Below are 15,906 nucleotides of genomic sequence, written 5' to 3'. Positions count from 1 at the left end.
TAACCAGTATGTTAACCATACAAGAGGCTCTTCAGAAGAGTTTCGCCTCTGGTATGGTTGACATACTGAGTTATCGTGCTCTTTAGCCTTATTCCTAATTTCTCAACCCTGCTCCTGAAGATGCCACTTACGAAAGTGTGTGAAATGTTGAGCCCAAAAAGTCAATTAACACGGTCCCAACCCAGAAAACGATCATATATTGACTCCGACCGTGGAAGCCTCTGAAATTAATACGGCTTATTTATGGACTGGAGAGCTGAAAGTTCTTGATTTTTATTATGAACGTCTAAAAAGGTTCATATGCAATTCGTAAGTAAAGATACACTTTACTCACTTGTTGTATGAATAATTATTTTTACACGCTGTACTGCTGTTGTACGAAAAACTACATTTGCTTAGTTATTAATTTGATTTTCCTTTTATCTTTTTTTAGTGTTTAACGACATATATCTATCTATATGTATTATATACTAACAAGTTGAAACGTCTTTTTTTGGTATTTTATGATTTCTGTAAGGACCTCTTATAATCCCCATTGATTAAAAAAAGGTAAATATTAAAAATTGAAGTGGTAATAAGATAAACAAAAACTTTTTATCTATATAGTTTTTGGGAAACTTGGTTAAGGGTATAAATGTATTCTGGTTCGATAATCTCAAAAATACTATACAGGGTCATCAAAATTGATTGAGAGAGTTGGTAAACATGAACTTTAATAATTTGGTTTATTAAGTTGTATAAAAATATTAGCTGCTAGATTTCAAGTTTCAAGTTTCAAATTTCAGAACTCAGTGGCGTCTTTTTTTTGGTAAAAAATATTACTTGTCAGATTTGAAGTTTCCAATTTTAGATTTGTTCGATTGCGTTTCCTAATATGTGAGTAGCAATAAAGTATAGGGTGCGCATCGACCAAGGCGATTCGTACAAATGTTAAAACTGTTCGCAACTTTGCAAGAAGGTAACTTTCGTATCCACAACTGATTCAGGTGAGTTCGACAATCAACTCCCAGTTCTCTTGTCACGCCACTGAATTCATTGCCACATAACCTTAAACAAATCTGTCATAAAGTTGACAAACTTCATGGCAAAAACAGGGAGTAACAACTCTCTCAATCAATTTTGATGACTCTGTATACCTATGTATTAAATTTCATTTTGATAAAATTTATGTTAAACACCTGCGTTTCGTTATAATCAGAGATCAGCTGTCAGGTTTTCCAAAATTTAAAACTACTTCATTAAACAATTAAATGGGGATATTAGACTAAAAACATTTTTTATCAATAGAATAAATTCAACTATAAAAAATATCACAGTTGGTAAGTCTCAAAAAATTCGAATTTCACTCCCAATTTCCCAAAAATGAAATTTTTGACGATTGATTCAGAATGTGCATCTGAAAATTAACCTAACTCACTTTGGAATCAAATTAACACAGGTATAACAACGGTTTATTTACATTTAATTGTACAATAAACATGTGCTTTGCCTAAATCGGTCAGGTACTAGCCCCACCCACCCACACTCTCTTTTCTTAGAGGGTATCTCATTTGCCAAAGTCACTCTTATTTTGGCAAGTACATACTGCCTTTTTTTATATACATAGCCATTTTTCTCAACAAGAAACTTAGAACATGGTCAGTATGGTACATTTTTGTAAGGAAATATGGATTTTGCAATTAGGGGGCGGAGCCTAATTGGAAAATCGATATTTCTTATACGAATTTTCCATTTTAAACATGTTTTAAGTTTCATGTTGTGAAAAGAAGTCTACACATACTAAAACAAACACCCAACATTTAAACCCGCCCACCCGCCTTATCTCAACTGTGATGATTTTTTTTATTCGCCGTGAAACAAAGAGGCGGAGCTTAACTGCCAAATACTTATTTCTTTACAAGAAATTAAAAATATGTTTTTTCACTAGCAGCCATGAAGCATCCAAATGTCGACTCATTTAGAGGTAGCAAATTCAACTTTTGCGACCACCGGTTCAAAAAGAAGATTGAGGTTATGTACGCAATACTTGATGTGATTATTTTTTAAAAAATGAATAAATGTGTGATATTAACATTACTTGAGTATACGCATGGTAGTTGGTAGACGGTAGAAGATAAAATGATTAACTCAGCGACAAGTATAAACGGTTTTCTTTGTGTTGAAGATTTAGATTAAGTTTGATTAGAAATCAAAACAAAATCATGTTGCGTCAAAAAATTGAACGTTTATTTTTTCAATTTATTGTCTTATAGTTTCTACTAGTGAAAAAAATAGTATATTAACCACGGTTGCAAAGCCACTTCTAGACCTCGCGCTTCAGAGCCCTCGACGCTGCGCGTCTCGGGTTCTAATTTGCGCTCGGTCTAGAATGCTTGGCTCTGCAACCTTGGCTAATAATATACTATTTTGAGTATCATATTGTTCAAAGAATGCTATGTATATTAAGATAAAAAGGAAAAATATAGACCCCGCCCATCCACCCCATTTCAATTGTGATGATTTTTTTTAGAAGGAAATATGGATTTTGCAATTAGGCTCCGCCCCTAGGTCTGCCAACGAATGAAAACTTCATTACTATTTAGATCAGGGCAAGTATGGGTATAATATACATAATATTCTTTAAATAACACGATACCCAAAAATATGTTTTTTATTTCTTGTAGAGAAATAAGGATTTTACAATTAAGCTCCGCCACCTTGGCTCACGACGAATAAAAAAATCATCACAATTGATATAGGGCGGGTGGGAAGAAGAAGAAACTTAAAACATGTTTAAAATGGTAAATTTGTATAGGGAAATATCGATTTTACAATTACGCTCCGTCCGGTCTAACAACGAAGAAAAAATCACGATTGAGATCGAGACGAATGGGTAGAGCTTCTCTTTTGGTTTTCTTATTTAATGAGAGTAGTTAATTATATAATTAATGGGTAAAACTTGGGAGCCGAGTTAAAAAAAATGATTCGAGAGGGCCAAATATACAAGTATTGTTTCTGCGAGTGAACTGTACTGTACTATTTATTTAGTTTTAAGTTAAAAAAAGATTAGATCTGTCTTTCGTCACATGCTGAAGTTAGTGTTATACTTATAAGGTAAAAAAGAACTCCACTTCTTCCATAATGCCCTAAAATCTTGGATTATGCTTTTGGAGATGTACAAACTTTAGCACTGCAAACATTTTGAAAACTAAACGTGGACTGCTGAGTAAAATGCCTGTCTCCTGTCTGGTAGATAGTTGGATCTATGTGATTTTATCCAGTAAAATTTTATTAAATTATTTTAATAATTAAATTTAAAGCAAAGGTACGTAGACTATTAATTTTTCGTTATAAACGGCACTAAAGCATACTATAACAACAAAAACTGTCTGTGTTTGTATGTTAAACTTGAAACTTTAAGCATGCATTTACCTTAAATACTTTTATAAATATCTTTTGTGCCGTTGTTTTACAAATTTGAAAATGTTTTTTCTTCTACAACCATTAAAAAAGTTCAATCAACATGAAAAGTGTCATTTAAAAACTTGTGTACTTGCAAACATTCAGTTTTATTTCTAAAATGGATATTCAACAAAATTCGTAAATTTCGTATCATTTTGAAGCTTCACTTCACTTGCACTATTTAGAAAAAAGTCGCTGGGGGTTGCAGAAAACCAAGTTAGGTAAGGGTTCTGTAAGTGCCTCCGAAATCCAGTAGTGTTATGCACAGTGTTGAAAGGATGATTGACCCTACGTTGGTGGACAGCAGCCTGTGGCTGTCAGATATCAAAAGGTTTCCAACTGTATCCGTACAACGTGGGGGACCCTGCTGCAATTGAGTCTTTTGTCCAGTACTTGTGGGACCTTTATAAATAGCAACGAAAAAACAAGCTTATCACACTCAAGCCTGAAAGATGATTCGAAGTTAGCCTTTGCAGTTAGCCACTCTGTGTCCTCTGGGGTAACATCAAGAAGGACGGATAAAGGATATATATATTTACAAAAGAAATCGGTCATCGCTAATGCTATTGGATATACCTAAGCCTAGGATTTTGTTCCACAAATCGAAATCTATGCAGACTTTTCGCTTGGATAACCATAGTTATGAAATTGGAGTCCATATTGAAAAGTAAGTAAAGTTTAACTCCTAAGCCAAAAACAAAACTGGTAATGCATCGTTTGGAGCTTTTTAAGCTCGTATTATTATCTTGCTCCGTATAAAATTTTTATCACCATTACACTTATAAAAAATGGGCATAAACCACCTGCACATAATGTATCTACTCTACTCAACTCTAATGACTAGAGGTTTCAAAAAAAATTATATAATATTCTAATCATTATTCTACGATACTTCAAAATTATACGACCTTAAATTATGTTCATTCTTTATTTTGTTTGACTATATAAAAGTAACTATTAACCTTGGATATTAATAATAATCTATTTGACACGTAGTAATCTTGTTGATGTCGACAGGATATAATAAATGCCATCATTCACCAAAGTGACTTTCATTTTTTCTAAAAATGCGAATTATGAGGATTCGTGGTCAGCCCTTCCCATGTTATAACAGTACCCTTTTAAAGTGAAAAAGGCCTTAATTTATCCTCAGGATGTAAACCGTTATACCGTTTTAATGAAGCAAACGTGCGGTTCTAATGCACAAAATAATCCGAGTGCTGAAAGCCGCGCCATTTCAGATTCTCCACGCACATATACACAATGTATTTATTACATTTATGCAGCAATTACAACTGGAAAGTTGACGAACACTTTCTGATTTTTCTTCTTTCTATGCGCACCTACGTGTCATAAATAAATATGTCTTTTGTTGTTAACTGCTCGTATTTATTGATAGAATAAAATTATGGACAGCAACTGCCCTTGTAGTCTATAATTCTGCGTCCATATTTAAACTTGCATAACTTAGTTTTGCTCAGTGGAAATTATGTATTGAATTTAATTTATAATCAACAAATTTCCAGAGACTCCGCCACTGTTGTATTAGTACTGTCAGCAGGAGACTATATAGGGGGCTGGTGGGTGATTTGCATAATGACTCGTAACTAATCATCCAGTGGGCTGTGATTTGTTCAACGCATGATGCGATTAGCCGCTCCGCTTCCATCATTTTTCTGTTTATATGATCGTCTGAGGGTCAGTTATATGTCCTTTTAGCTCCCCTTTAATTGAGTATGAGCACATAACAAGAAAAAAGATTTAGCCCATTTACGGTCCCTCAAAGTTTAAGTTATCAAATAATGAACTGTCCATCGGATTATATAAGCGTAAAACGGTATAAAATAAAAGATCTGCGTCATGTTGCACCACGTGATACAGAATTTCTCCATTGTTTTAGTTTCCCTTTGTTTCAGTAGACTTAAATTTATTTCAGATGGCACATAAAATATCTTGTATTATAAATTCTGATTTTGTGGCAATTAAAAGACGATTGATTGTTCTTAGTTTCATACAATGTGTGATAGTCGTTTTAGTTTGGTTGGAAGCTGTCTTGGAATAGGCGTTTCTTCGATGTTGTGATTCCCCGATTTTTTTCTTTTTTTCAGCTTGCATGTTACGTAGATATGTTACCTATTTTAGCTACTGCCGTCTAACTTAGCCGTGAAAAACTGAATTCCAAATGCATACCGACCCGTAGAGAGAAATATAAATGTTTCATACAATCTTGGCGGATATAGACGTTTCTAAGCATAATAAATATAAACTGCAGCCTCATTAGAAAAACTAAAAAATATAACTGAATAAATTAGAAGCTTCCCGTTAGGATAAAAGTAGTGGTGTTTGTAGAAATTTACTATTTCCAGATATGCAACAAAATTTTGTGTGAGATAACCGGTTAGCATATCTGCAAAAGCGGTTGTTTTATGCTCTGTACTGCAAAATGTAAATGACTGATTCTGTACTAAGGTTACTAGCAAATACACGTACAATATCAATTTAGATAGGTACAATATATTAAGTACTAGGGTAAATGTGTACAAGAGTACGCACTTAGTGTAAAACTGTCAACAACTTTTTAATTTTTTTGGATAGACAAATTTTATGATATGGGTTCGTTATATACATGTTTAGAGATCAGATATATTTAATTGTACGCCCCAACACCACTATATTTTAAGAGTAATTTCAATTTTTGTCAAGATGTGTAAATGCGCACTGTTAGACAGTTCATTGCACAAGAGTGCGCATTTGAACGCTTATGAGTACGCATTACATTTTATGAAAAAATATTTGTTTCTAAGGTGAAAATAAATGGGAATAAGTGACTACAGACTACACATAAAACGGGAGACCTATTTCTTCGTACTCTAGGGGTCTTGAAAAGACGAGAAAACGTAAAAATAGAGAGTCGGTCGACGGACTTGATTACAACACGCTCAGGAAGTAAAAATAAAAAAAAAATCACCATAACCACCACCCCACAACTTGAGAAGCAGTACAAAGTAGTAGAGTTAAATAATTCATTACCGTATGATATGTATCTCCAAGACTATTAGACTACATATTGCAAGCAATGCGCACGCTTATACAATACCTCGCTGCGCACTCTTGTACATTTGTACATAACCTAATGTTTTCAAAGTTAAAAGCTTTTGATGGACAGAAAGTGTAAAACTGTTAGTGTATAACGACACCTTAAAAGTTACAACTAATGAAAATTATTACTGTAAAATAAAAGAACTGGTACGTACCTTACAAAAAACTAAAACTATGAGCGGTAAAAATTACATCCACACAACGTGTGAACATAAAATCGTCAGTACGACCAAACTATAAACTATATTCAGGTCACTTTTGCACCTTTATCTCAGGTTTAACATTAAATTCTGAATGGTATAACTTCATCTTACCCAGATGGCACTAATAAGCAGAAATCATCAGTGCGTACTCTTATACATATGCGCACTCTTGTACACATTTACCCTAATATGTAATAACAATGGTATACACTCATATTTTCGGGAAAAAAGATCGAACAGAACACCAATTCATCATTTTCTGCACATAATCAGCTCTCTTCCTTAACATTCCAAGCAAATACTACAATAAAAAACAAAAGAACTTTTTCATAAATTTAGAATTTTGCAGTCTTCCGGTTTGATTCATCATTGAAATCACCAAAAAATAGAGTTGCCTATGACAAAAATACCAATTCACACAGATCTATTGACCAATGATCGTAAAATAAACATGAGAAAAGACAATATAGAAAGAGTTATGTATATGACAGATGTGTATTCAGTAAAAAAAAATGCACTCTTAAGATATAAGTCACCGACTATAAGTAGTGTACAACAAAAATAAATCCACCTAAGTGATTGACGACAAAGCATAGACAAATTAGTAAGACAAAAAATATATATATACAGGGTTGCTAAAAGGCAGTTGAATATCGCGAGAACGGTTTATTGAATCTTTTTATAATTCGGGCTGTCCCTAGGAATACCTACTCAAATTCTATTTTCTGCAATTACTTTATTTCTTTTTGAGAAGCAGGGTTAACTTGTTTTTTTTTTAAGGCACTAGTAGTCAAATGTTCCATTTTTAAAGAGTGCATTTTTTCTGAATTTAGAAATGTAACGCATGCTTATTTTATTTTATCCCAACATGGTAAAATAAATTGTTAAAATAAAAATACTGAAAACTAGAAAATCGTAACTAGCCTTGATAGTACTATTACCTGTTGTAGTCCTGACGTAGGACACTATTCAAAAATTATAGTAGTGCCCAAACATTGTAAAAATGATAGAACGAGAGGGTACATAAATTGAAATAAAGATGTCAGGGTAAGAGATTGTTTTAAATGGTTTTTCCAAGTAATTTACAAAATATTCTAGAAATAACAATACTCTCATTTAATTATTGTAAATAGTGAATACATTGTTACGAAAGCTTTTTGAAAATATTTATATAAAAAATTACATTATTGAATAAAGATCAAATTAACATTTAAAAAACAATAATTTTACAACAAATGCTCGAAATGTTCTTCTACACACATTTAAAACAAAAAGGCAAAATGTAAGCCCTCCTATCCACTCTACCTCAATTGTGATAATTTTTGTTATTGGCCAAGAACCAACGGGGTGGCGCTTAACTGCAAAATACTTGTTTCTTTACAAGACATTAAAAACATGTTTTTGAGTATCGTGTTGTTCAAAGAATGTATATTAAGAAAGAAAGGCAAATTATTAGCATTTTCAGGACAAGTAGGTACCTTAAAACATGTTTAAAATGGTAAATTCTTGTAGACAAATATGAATCTTGCAATTAAGCCCCGCCCCTCGATCTTACAACAAATGAAAAATTCATCACAATTGAGAACTGAGATCGGGGCGGGTATGGGTGGGGTCTAATCTTTGGCTTTATTTTTTTCTTAATATACATTGTATTCTTTGAACAACACGATACTCAAAAAGATGTTTTTAATTTCTTGTAGAGAAATAAGATTTTGCAGTTAAGCTCTGCCCCTCAGCTTACGACGAATAATGAAAATCATCAGAATTGAGATAGGGCATTGGGCGGAGCTTACATTTTGCCCTTTTTTCTTAATATACATTGCCATTTTTACACATCAAGAAATTTAAAACATGGTTAAAGTGGTACATTTTTACAAGGGAATATGGATTTTACAATTATGGGGCAGAACAAAATTGCAAAATCGATATTTCCTTATGCAAATGTTCCACTTTAAACATCTTTTATGTTTCATGTTATGAAAAGAAGTACACACATATTAAAACAAAAAGTCAAAATATAAGCCCTCCCCCCCGCCCTATCTCAATTGTGGTGATTTTTTTATTCGCCGTAAACCAAGGGGGCGGAGCTTAACTGCAAAATACTTATTTCTCTACAAGAAATTAAAAACATGTTTTTGGCTATCGTTTGTTCAAAAAATACTATGTGTATTAAGAAAAAAATCAAAAATATAAAATATACTTCTTCGCAATAATAAATACGTTGCACAAAGTTTTCAAATGAATTTGTTAGAATATTAGGAGGAATATCAGCAATCACATTTAAAATTCCTTCTTGGGAGTTCTTCGATGCTTTGTGGTTTATTAATATAAACTCAATTTTTTACATAACCCTACAGATAAAAGTCAAGTGGGGTTAAATTGGGTGACCTAGCTGGCCACTCAACTACTCCTCTTCGTCCTAGCCACCTTCCAGGAAAAATTTCATTCAAGTAATGCCGTATTTGACGTCCAAAATGTACTTTCTCAGATAAGACTGATTTTGGCAGACGTCATACGCCCTGAGAAAAGAGCGGGCGGGTGGGCGGGGCTAGTACTTGCTTGGATAAGACTGATTTTGGCAAATGATATATTCTCTGACAAAATAAGGGGCGGGTGGGCCTCCCTAGTACTTGTTAAGAAGGAATTTTCAAAGAAATGAAACTGACAATAACTTCTGGCGGTAGAAATCTGAAAAAGTCGAAATTTTCATGCGGGAGGAGCATTTAAAAATTGAGCTTTCGGAAGCATTGTCTAAAAATACGCGAAATAATTCCGGAATATGGTTCGAAATTCCTAGAGTGATTATGGTCTCGGAGCAAAATTTTAGAATGGTGGTCGAAAAAGGTCCAAATTTTGATGAAGAAGGGTATTGAAAACTTGAGCTTTTGAAAATATTGTCCAAAAATCCAGAAAAAACTGTGCTGTATAAATCTCGATATAGTGATTCCAAAAATATAGGGTGGCGGACCAAGATTTTCGAAATATTAGCTTTAAAAGTGTTTTTATTTTAATCCCGAATATTTCCATTGGGCGATTCTGAAAAAATGGAAGGAGTTTTCGAAGAAATCTAGAACAAATATTCTTTAGGTAATTTTCAAAGAAGACCAAACGAATTCGAAATTTTTATAAGTTAGCCGGATTGAAAAATTGAACTTTTGGAAAAGTTGTCTAAAATTGCACAAAAAATTCTGGAATATGATTCGAAATTTCTAAAGTGTTTATGGTCTGGGAGCAAAGTTTTAGAAATATACTATATCTACAGAAAAATATCTAACTAATTTTCGAAAGTGGTCGAAAAAGTCGACATTTTCACACGTAGGAGTGTTGAAAACTTGAGAAACTGAAAAAGTTGTCCAAAAATTCCGAAAAAATTCTGGGACATAGATTTCATGCAGTGATTCGAAAAATATGGCATGTTTATAGCCCCGGAGAAAAATTTTGGAAATATTCGTTTCGAAACTATGTTTTTTTAATCGCAAATATAGGCATATTTCATTGGGAGATTCTGGAAAAATGGAAGGAGTTTTCAAAGAAATGAAACGGAAAATAACTTCTGCAGGTCGATATCTAAAAAATTATTCTTTAGATATTTTTCGATGGGGATCTAAGAAAGTCGAAATTTTCATGAGGGAAGGGCTCGAAAAATTGAGTTTGGTAAGCATAGTCTAAAAATACGCAAAAAATTCCGGAATATAATCTGAAATTTCTAGAGTGACGTCCATGGACTCTGCAGATAAATTTGGGTTTTCATAGTTGGGAAATATTTGTCGAGGAATCATACTTTGTTGCAAAAGTTTGAGATATTTATCAGACGTTAAATTCCCGTTAATCAAGAAGGGGCCTACAATGTAGCGACCAATAATGCCGCACCAAACATTAATTTTTTGGGGTACTGTATTATGAATCTCCTCCATCCAGTGTGGATTTGTATTACACTAGTATCTACAGTTCTGGCGATTAACATGCCCATTCAAACAAAAACTTGACTTATCAGAAAATAATAATTGGTTTATGAAGTTGCCATCCTGATTTAGTCTGTGTACCATTTTTCCGCAAAATTCGATTCTGCGGTCAAAGTCATCCTCACTCAATTCTTGTAGTAAATGAATTTTGTGTGGATGATATTTTTCCCGTTTGAATTTTTTGAACTGAGCTTCTACTCAACCCTATATGTACACCTATACGTCTTTTTCTCGAATCAGTCGGTATAAGTTCAGATCTGCTTAAAAATCATATTTGATTTTTATTTGATTTTGAAAGCACATAAAAGATCTAGTAACTTTATCGTAAATCTCACAAGCCGTTGCCTCCAACACGTTGAGCAAAACAATCTCTCTAAATTGGATTAGGGTGTTGATGGATTGGCGTATAATATGAATTTTATTGCCCTTGCAGAAACTAAATTTATGTGCATACATTAGAAACGCTCAGTTCAAATTCACCGCTACAATATAAATAAATACCGGTCTGAATTGAACTGACTTCATGATCGAATGTCGAATTTTCAGGCGCTCCGCTTCTGTTTACAACTCTTACACAATCGCGTCTTCCTGTAGGCATTTTTTGTTTATTCTAATGAAGTGCTTATAAAAATTAATTAACACCTACTTGTATTAATATGCTTTTTCACGCTTGAGTGACTTTATGCGGCAACCGTCTTAGTGCTTTACAGTTTCTCTCTTAAGTAAACAAATATCTTACCAATAGTTATAACAGGACCAAATACGTTGACGTCGTTCAACAAAGAGCAATTCCATCTGCGATTCTGAAACTGATGTTTGCATTCCAGAAGAGCCTGACGGGCACCAATGGCAACTGCGTTCATATGGTCCATGTATAATTGACAGAGTCTGACCTGGCCTGGACTCAAGCCCGGAAGCGTGTGGCATGTTGGTGGACCTTGGTCTGCTTGCATTTTCTCATCCATCATTAAACCCATTCGTCTGGAAAATAAAATCACTAATTATTACAATAGGATAAAGAAATAAAAGCAGATTACCAACCCACAAGTACTAAATATTTAAACTCAAGCTCCATTTTGTATAAATATTTCAAATTTGATGGCTAAACCTTTTTTAGAACAACAAGAGAACCCGTAATAAAAAATTTAGGTACTAAAGACAATATTCATAACTTTCAAACAAAAACGAATGATGAAAAAATGTTCATAATAAAGATCTAATTATTAGAAATTGGTGCAACCTTTAATATTATAACATTAACTAGTAATTTTAATAGTAGGGAGTTGCAGGAGGAACAAACTGAGTCTAGTATTAGTCAGTGGCGTGGAGGACATGGGGAATATTTCTATCATAAGAACATCCTGTACAAAGATCAAAACTCCAAGACAACTTTTAATTGTCGGTGGAAAATTTCAAGGGAAAAATTCAATGGAAATGATTCATACATATATTGGCCTGCGTCCCTGGCAAACTGATGATCCCAAATTTTTCATTGCATATAAAAATGGCCAGTGCATTAAACAACCTGTTTGAGGTATTAGTTTTGGTACTAAGCCTAAGAATACAGCAATATTTCTGGACTTGTCTGATCCTTCCAGATATGCCGCGCACTGTTTTTGAAGGTCGTCGGCAAGGCTTTTAGCGGATTCACAGCCAGATGTTTTAACGTCGTGCCACTTGACCATGGAAGTTGAGTGCTGCAGCTGAAAGATATGTTGTCGATTCTTTACAACATAAAACCAGGACATCTGGACTAATCCAGGGGAAAAATTTATTTGAAAAGGGCACTTGAAGAAGATGAAATGTAATGTAAAAAGGTAATGTAGCTGAAGAAGTTGCAAATGAATTTATGACCGGAAGCCCAATTTCATTTCAACTATCTGCGGGAGTGTCTAAAAATACTATCTAAAATTGAGAAATAAGACACAATGATAAGTCAAATTGTTCTAGAGATTAAAAATAAAAATGAAAAAGCAATTCTACATTCAGAATACTATTTTTGTAAACACACATATACATTATTGCTTTTTATTACTACTACGGCAAAAATTATGGTAACTTTGTTAATTTTTCGTCGTAAAAAATCGTCCATCAAATTTGTTGTACAGATTTACTTAATGCTTTTTCATTTCTAATTTTCTTATTTTTATAGATCTTTTTTTTAATTTGCAATTCTAACAAATGTGTTTTTTGTTCCAGCCCACTTTAAAAATGGCCCTCAGGGAAATTTGCTAGTATTCCGGTGGTCCACTCTTCCACTAGTTTTAATATTTTTATTAAATATTAATTGTACTGACCGATACTAACAAGCGTGTTGTATTCGACCTCAATTTTGAATTTACTGCTTTAGATTCTGTTCCTATTATAACGCTGATTTACGAGCAAACACACGCTCATTGTATCAAAAAAGTCAATCTGAAAATGCAGGTGCATTTACTTTATAAATAATTGTTACAAAGTACGATTTTTGGAATGCGACCAGGTGTGTCTGAGAAACGTGATTGCTCAGACTGTAAATTTTAATTTCACATAAAACAATTTAACCTTATGAAAAATTACAATCGGCTTTTAATAAACGGCTTTATCGAACCAGCTCTTAAACAAGAATCTGTTATGGATGAAATAAAAACTGGTACCTAAAGTGGGTAAATTTGTAACTGTCGTAATTAAATCAAAATTTAATTACAGAAAAATACATTACTACTAACAATGACTACTAGTTTAACATATCAACACAGACATCAATTCTGTTCAACAGCATATTATACTAGCATTTTGAAACATACTCAAGAAAAAAGATTAAAACTAATTCTGATAAAATAATAATTTAGGTACACAATTTCAGTGTCTTTCTCTAGCGGGTGGGTTTAAAATAACGAGAATAAAGAGTATATACCTATAATTAAGGTATTAAAGTTGATTAATTTGATCAATTTGATAGCAAGATAAGTGCGAATAAATATTTGAAAAAATCCTTATTGAGTTTAATTTCGTAAAAAAGAATTTCGCAAAGTTTCTTCAGGCTCGTTTATCGGTGTTGAAGTCTATCAGCGTCAATGCCCACCAATTGTTCATCGGTTTAATGAACACCATTCTGATGGTAATTTTGGGTCCATTTGGCAAGTTGCCAGTACGCCATGACCACCCGGAGCTGGCGGAGAGACAAGACGTGAAATTCGTGTCTAAAGATTTAAATACTCCGAACATCCCCAAAGCCTTTCAACTATAGGTATTTGGTCTATATCATGTAGAGTGGTTCACCGTGTCATTGCTGGAGGCCAAAATAACCCAACAATTAAAACGCAGATTACAAAGGCAGCTATAAAAAATGAGCTTCAGGGCTATCCAAGATATGATCACTAAGATCTAAAATCGGTTAAGAAAAATGTAAGAGTGTCGACCTTTTACTGTATTGTAGATACATATTTTTTTAAAGCTCATTTTTGTAAGTTTTCATTAAGAAAGCATATTCCTGATTGCATTCGGTAGCTGAAAATTCCCATTACTTTAAGCCCACCCGTTATACACATTTCTATTACAAATATTTAATGTTTTTATCAAAGACTTTATACTTTTAGAACAAGATTAAAATGATTTGTATGTTTCTCAGTCTCTACACTTAATTCGATTATTTCGTTAAATTTAATTTTGCAAATTTAACATCATTTTGTGAATGTAAATGCGGTACAAAAAAACTATTTATCACGCTAATCAGAAAAGGATAATAACATAATTTCAGAAGATTTTTCAGTAAAATCAAATTACTTGCGCTCCAGACACGAAAAAAGTTCCGTCGAAATAACTACAGATTGTTAATTGCAGAAACCGTATCTAAGGCGGTATTTCTTTTAGAGTCAGTCAGGCGGCTGAAAATTATATGCAGATCCTGCAATCCACATCGAAAAATTTTCAGTATGTGGATCTGTCGAGAAAGCCTTATGATACAGCTTAAATCAACATCGTGAACGTTTACAGGAAAAAATTAATTGCACACTGGACTTTCACAAATTTTATTATGCGCTGACAGATTCTTGTTGCTGTCGTGTTCACATAGTTTTTTCAATACAAAATATTAGTATATATTGTGTCGATTATATCTATATTTTTTATGTATGAACTTAAGTTCGTTATTGGTGATTAAGATTTTCAAAGCGGACTAAAAAATAATGTGAAATCAAGTGGGTCTTCGATTTTTACGTGACATCATTTTAACAATGTTTCTTTTGAAGATGCAGGCACACAATTTGTTGTGGATTTTACAGTAGAAAAGCCGTTAATTAATAGCAAATGTGAAAGGAGTTGTGTTGCACAGAGACTTTATTGATAGAATTATTCTTTCAAATAGATTATTATTTAATAGACCGGTCAAAAACCTTAGTGAACATACTGTTTTTAAAATTAAATTACTGAAAGTGACAAATTTCAGTTTTTCATAATACGTATTTCTGAAATTGCTATAGATATTCGAATAACTTTCGTATTAGGTACATTATCTCATGCCATCTACTAGATACCACCAGTGAGGAATAAAAATTACTACTTTGTATGTGTATGTACTATATTTATTATTATCACATAAATTTACATAAAGGTTAGTTTTTTGACAAGCTAATCACATATCTGCACGAAATAAGTTAAACTAACACAACACTACCGGTTGAAATATTCCTATTGAAATACTAAAAATGTCAAAGTAATAGTTGTTTTTACTACAACATGGTATTAGCAGATTCACGTTAACTGAATATTTCAGAAGCAAATTCTTAAATACCCATACTGTGCGTTAGACGAAGCGGAAATCGCAACTTGAAAGAAATAAATGTTCTCGTTATTTTGAATCAGTGTGGCTTACATCCATGTTCCGTTTATTGGCGACCTCCGTGCTGCTCCTGTTGAATTTATGGAGAAGATGCTCAGCACGACACAGCAGAAAAACTGCATCACTGCATTAGATTCTCTTCCAAATAGCTCGGAGACACGCATTTTTCTGAAACAAAAATAAAAATGAATTCAGTATTTTTTTTATTTCTTACTTTTATTTACAGATCAACAGTCTATTGCCTGCATAAAATCTAAATTAATCTGGACGCATACTAATCTTCACAGCAGGAAACATTAAATTATTGTTACAATAAATTAACGCTGTCAAAGAAACAACGCATGGAAACCAAAATATCATAACGTTAGGAAGAAATAGGTAG

At 33.1% G+C, this 15,906-nt stretch overlaps 1 protein-coding gene across 3 annotated transcripts in view; it reads right to left on the bottom strand.

The window, feature by feature from the left end:
* LOC135124637 (protein Wnt-5b-like) overlaps nt 1-15,906 on the bottom strand; it is a 49,543-nt gene that overhangs the window by 25,030 nt on the left and 8,607 nt on the right. For 2 of the 3 annotated variants that reach the window (XM_064049852.1, XM_064049853.1), the window contains exons 2-3: nt 15,558-15,692; nt 11,445-11,686 (exon numbers count right to left, since the gene is read on the bottom strand). In XM_064049852.1, the coding sequence (XP_063905922.1) occupies nt 11,445-11,686; nt 15,558-15,692 (377 nt within the window). Of the gene's footprint in view, nt 1-11,444; nt 11,687-15,557; nt 15,693-15,906 lie in introns of those variants that run through there. The other variant, XM_064049854.1, reaches the window with a different exon arrangement.

This window comes from Zophobas morio, unplaced genomic scaffold (genome assembly GCF_036711695.1).
Source record: "Zophobas morio isolate AGI-343-1 ecotype UQ-CSIRO unplaced genomic scaffold, CSIRO_AGI_Zmor_V1 ptg000007l, whole genome shotgun sequence".
NCBI classification, from domain to species: domain Eukaryota; kingdom Metazoa; phylum Arthropoda; class Insecta; order Coleoptera; family Tenebrionidae; genus Zophobas; species Zophobas morio.
This window is presented reverse-complemented; position numbering and strand designations above follow the sequence as displayed.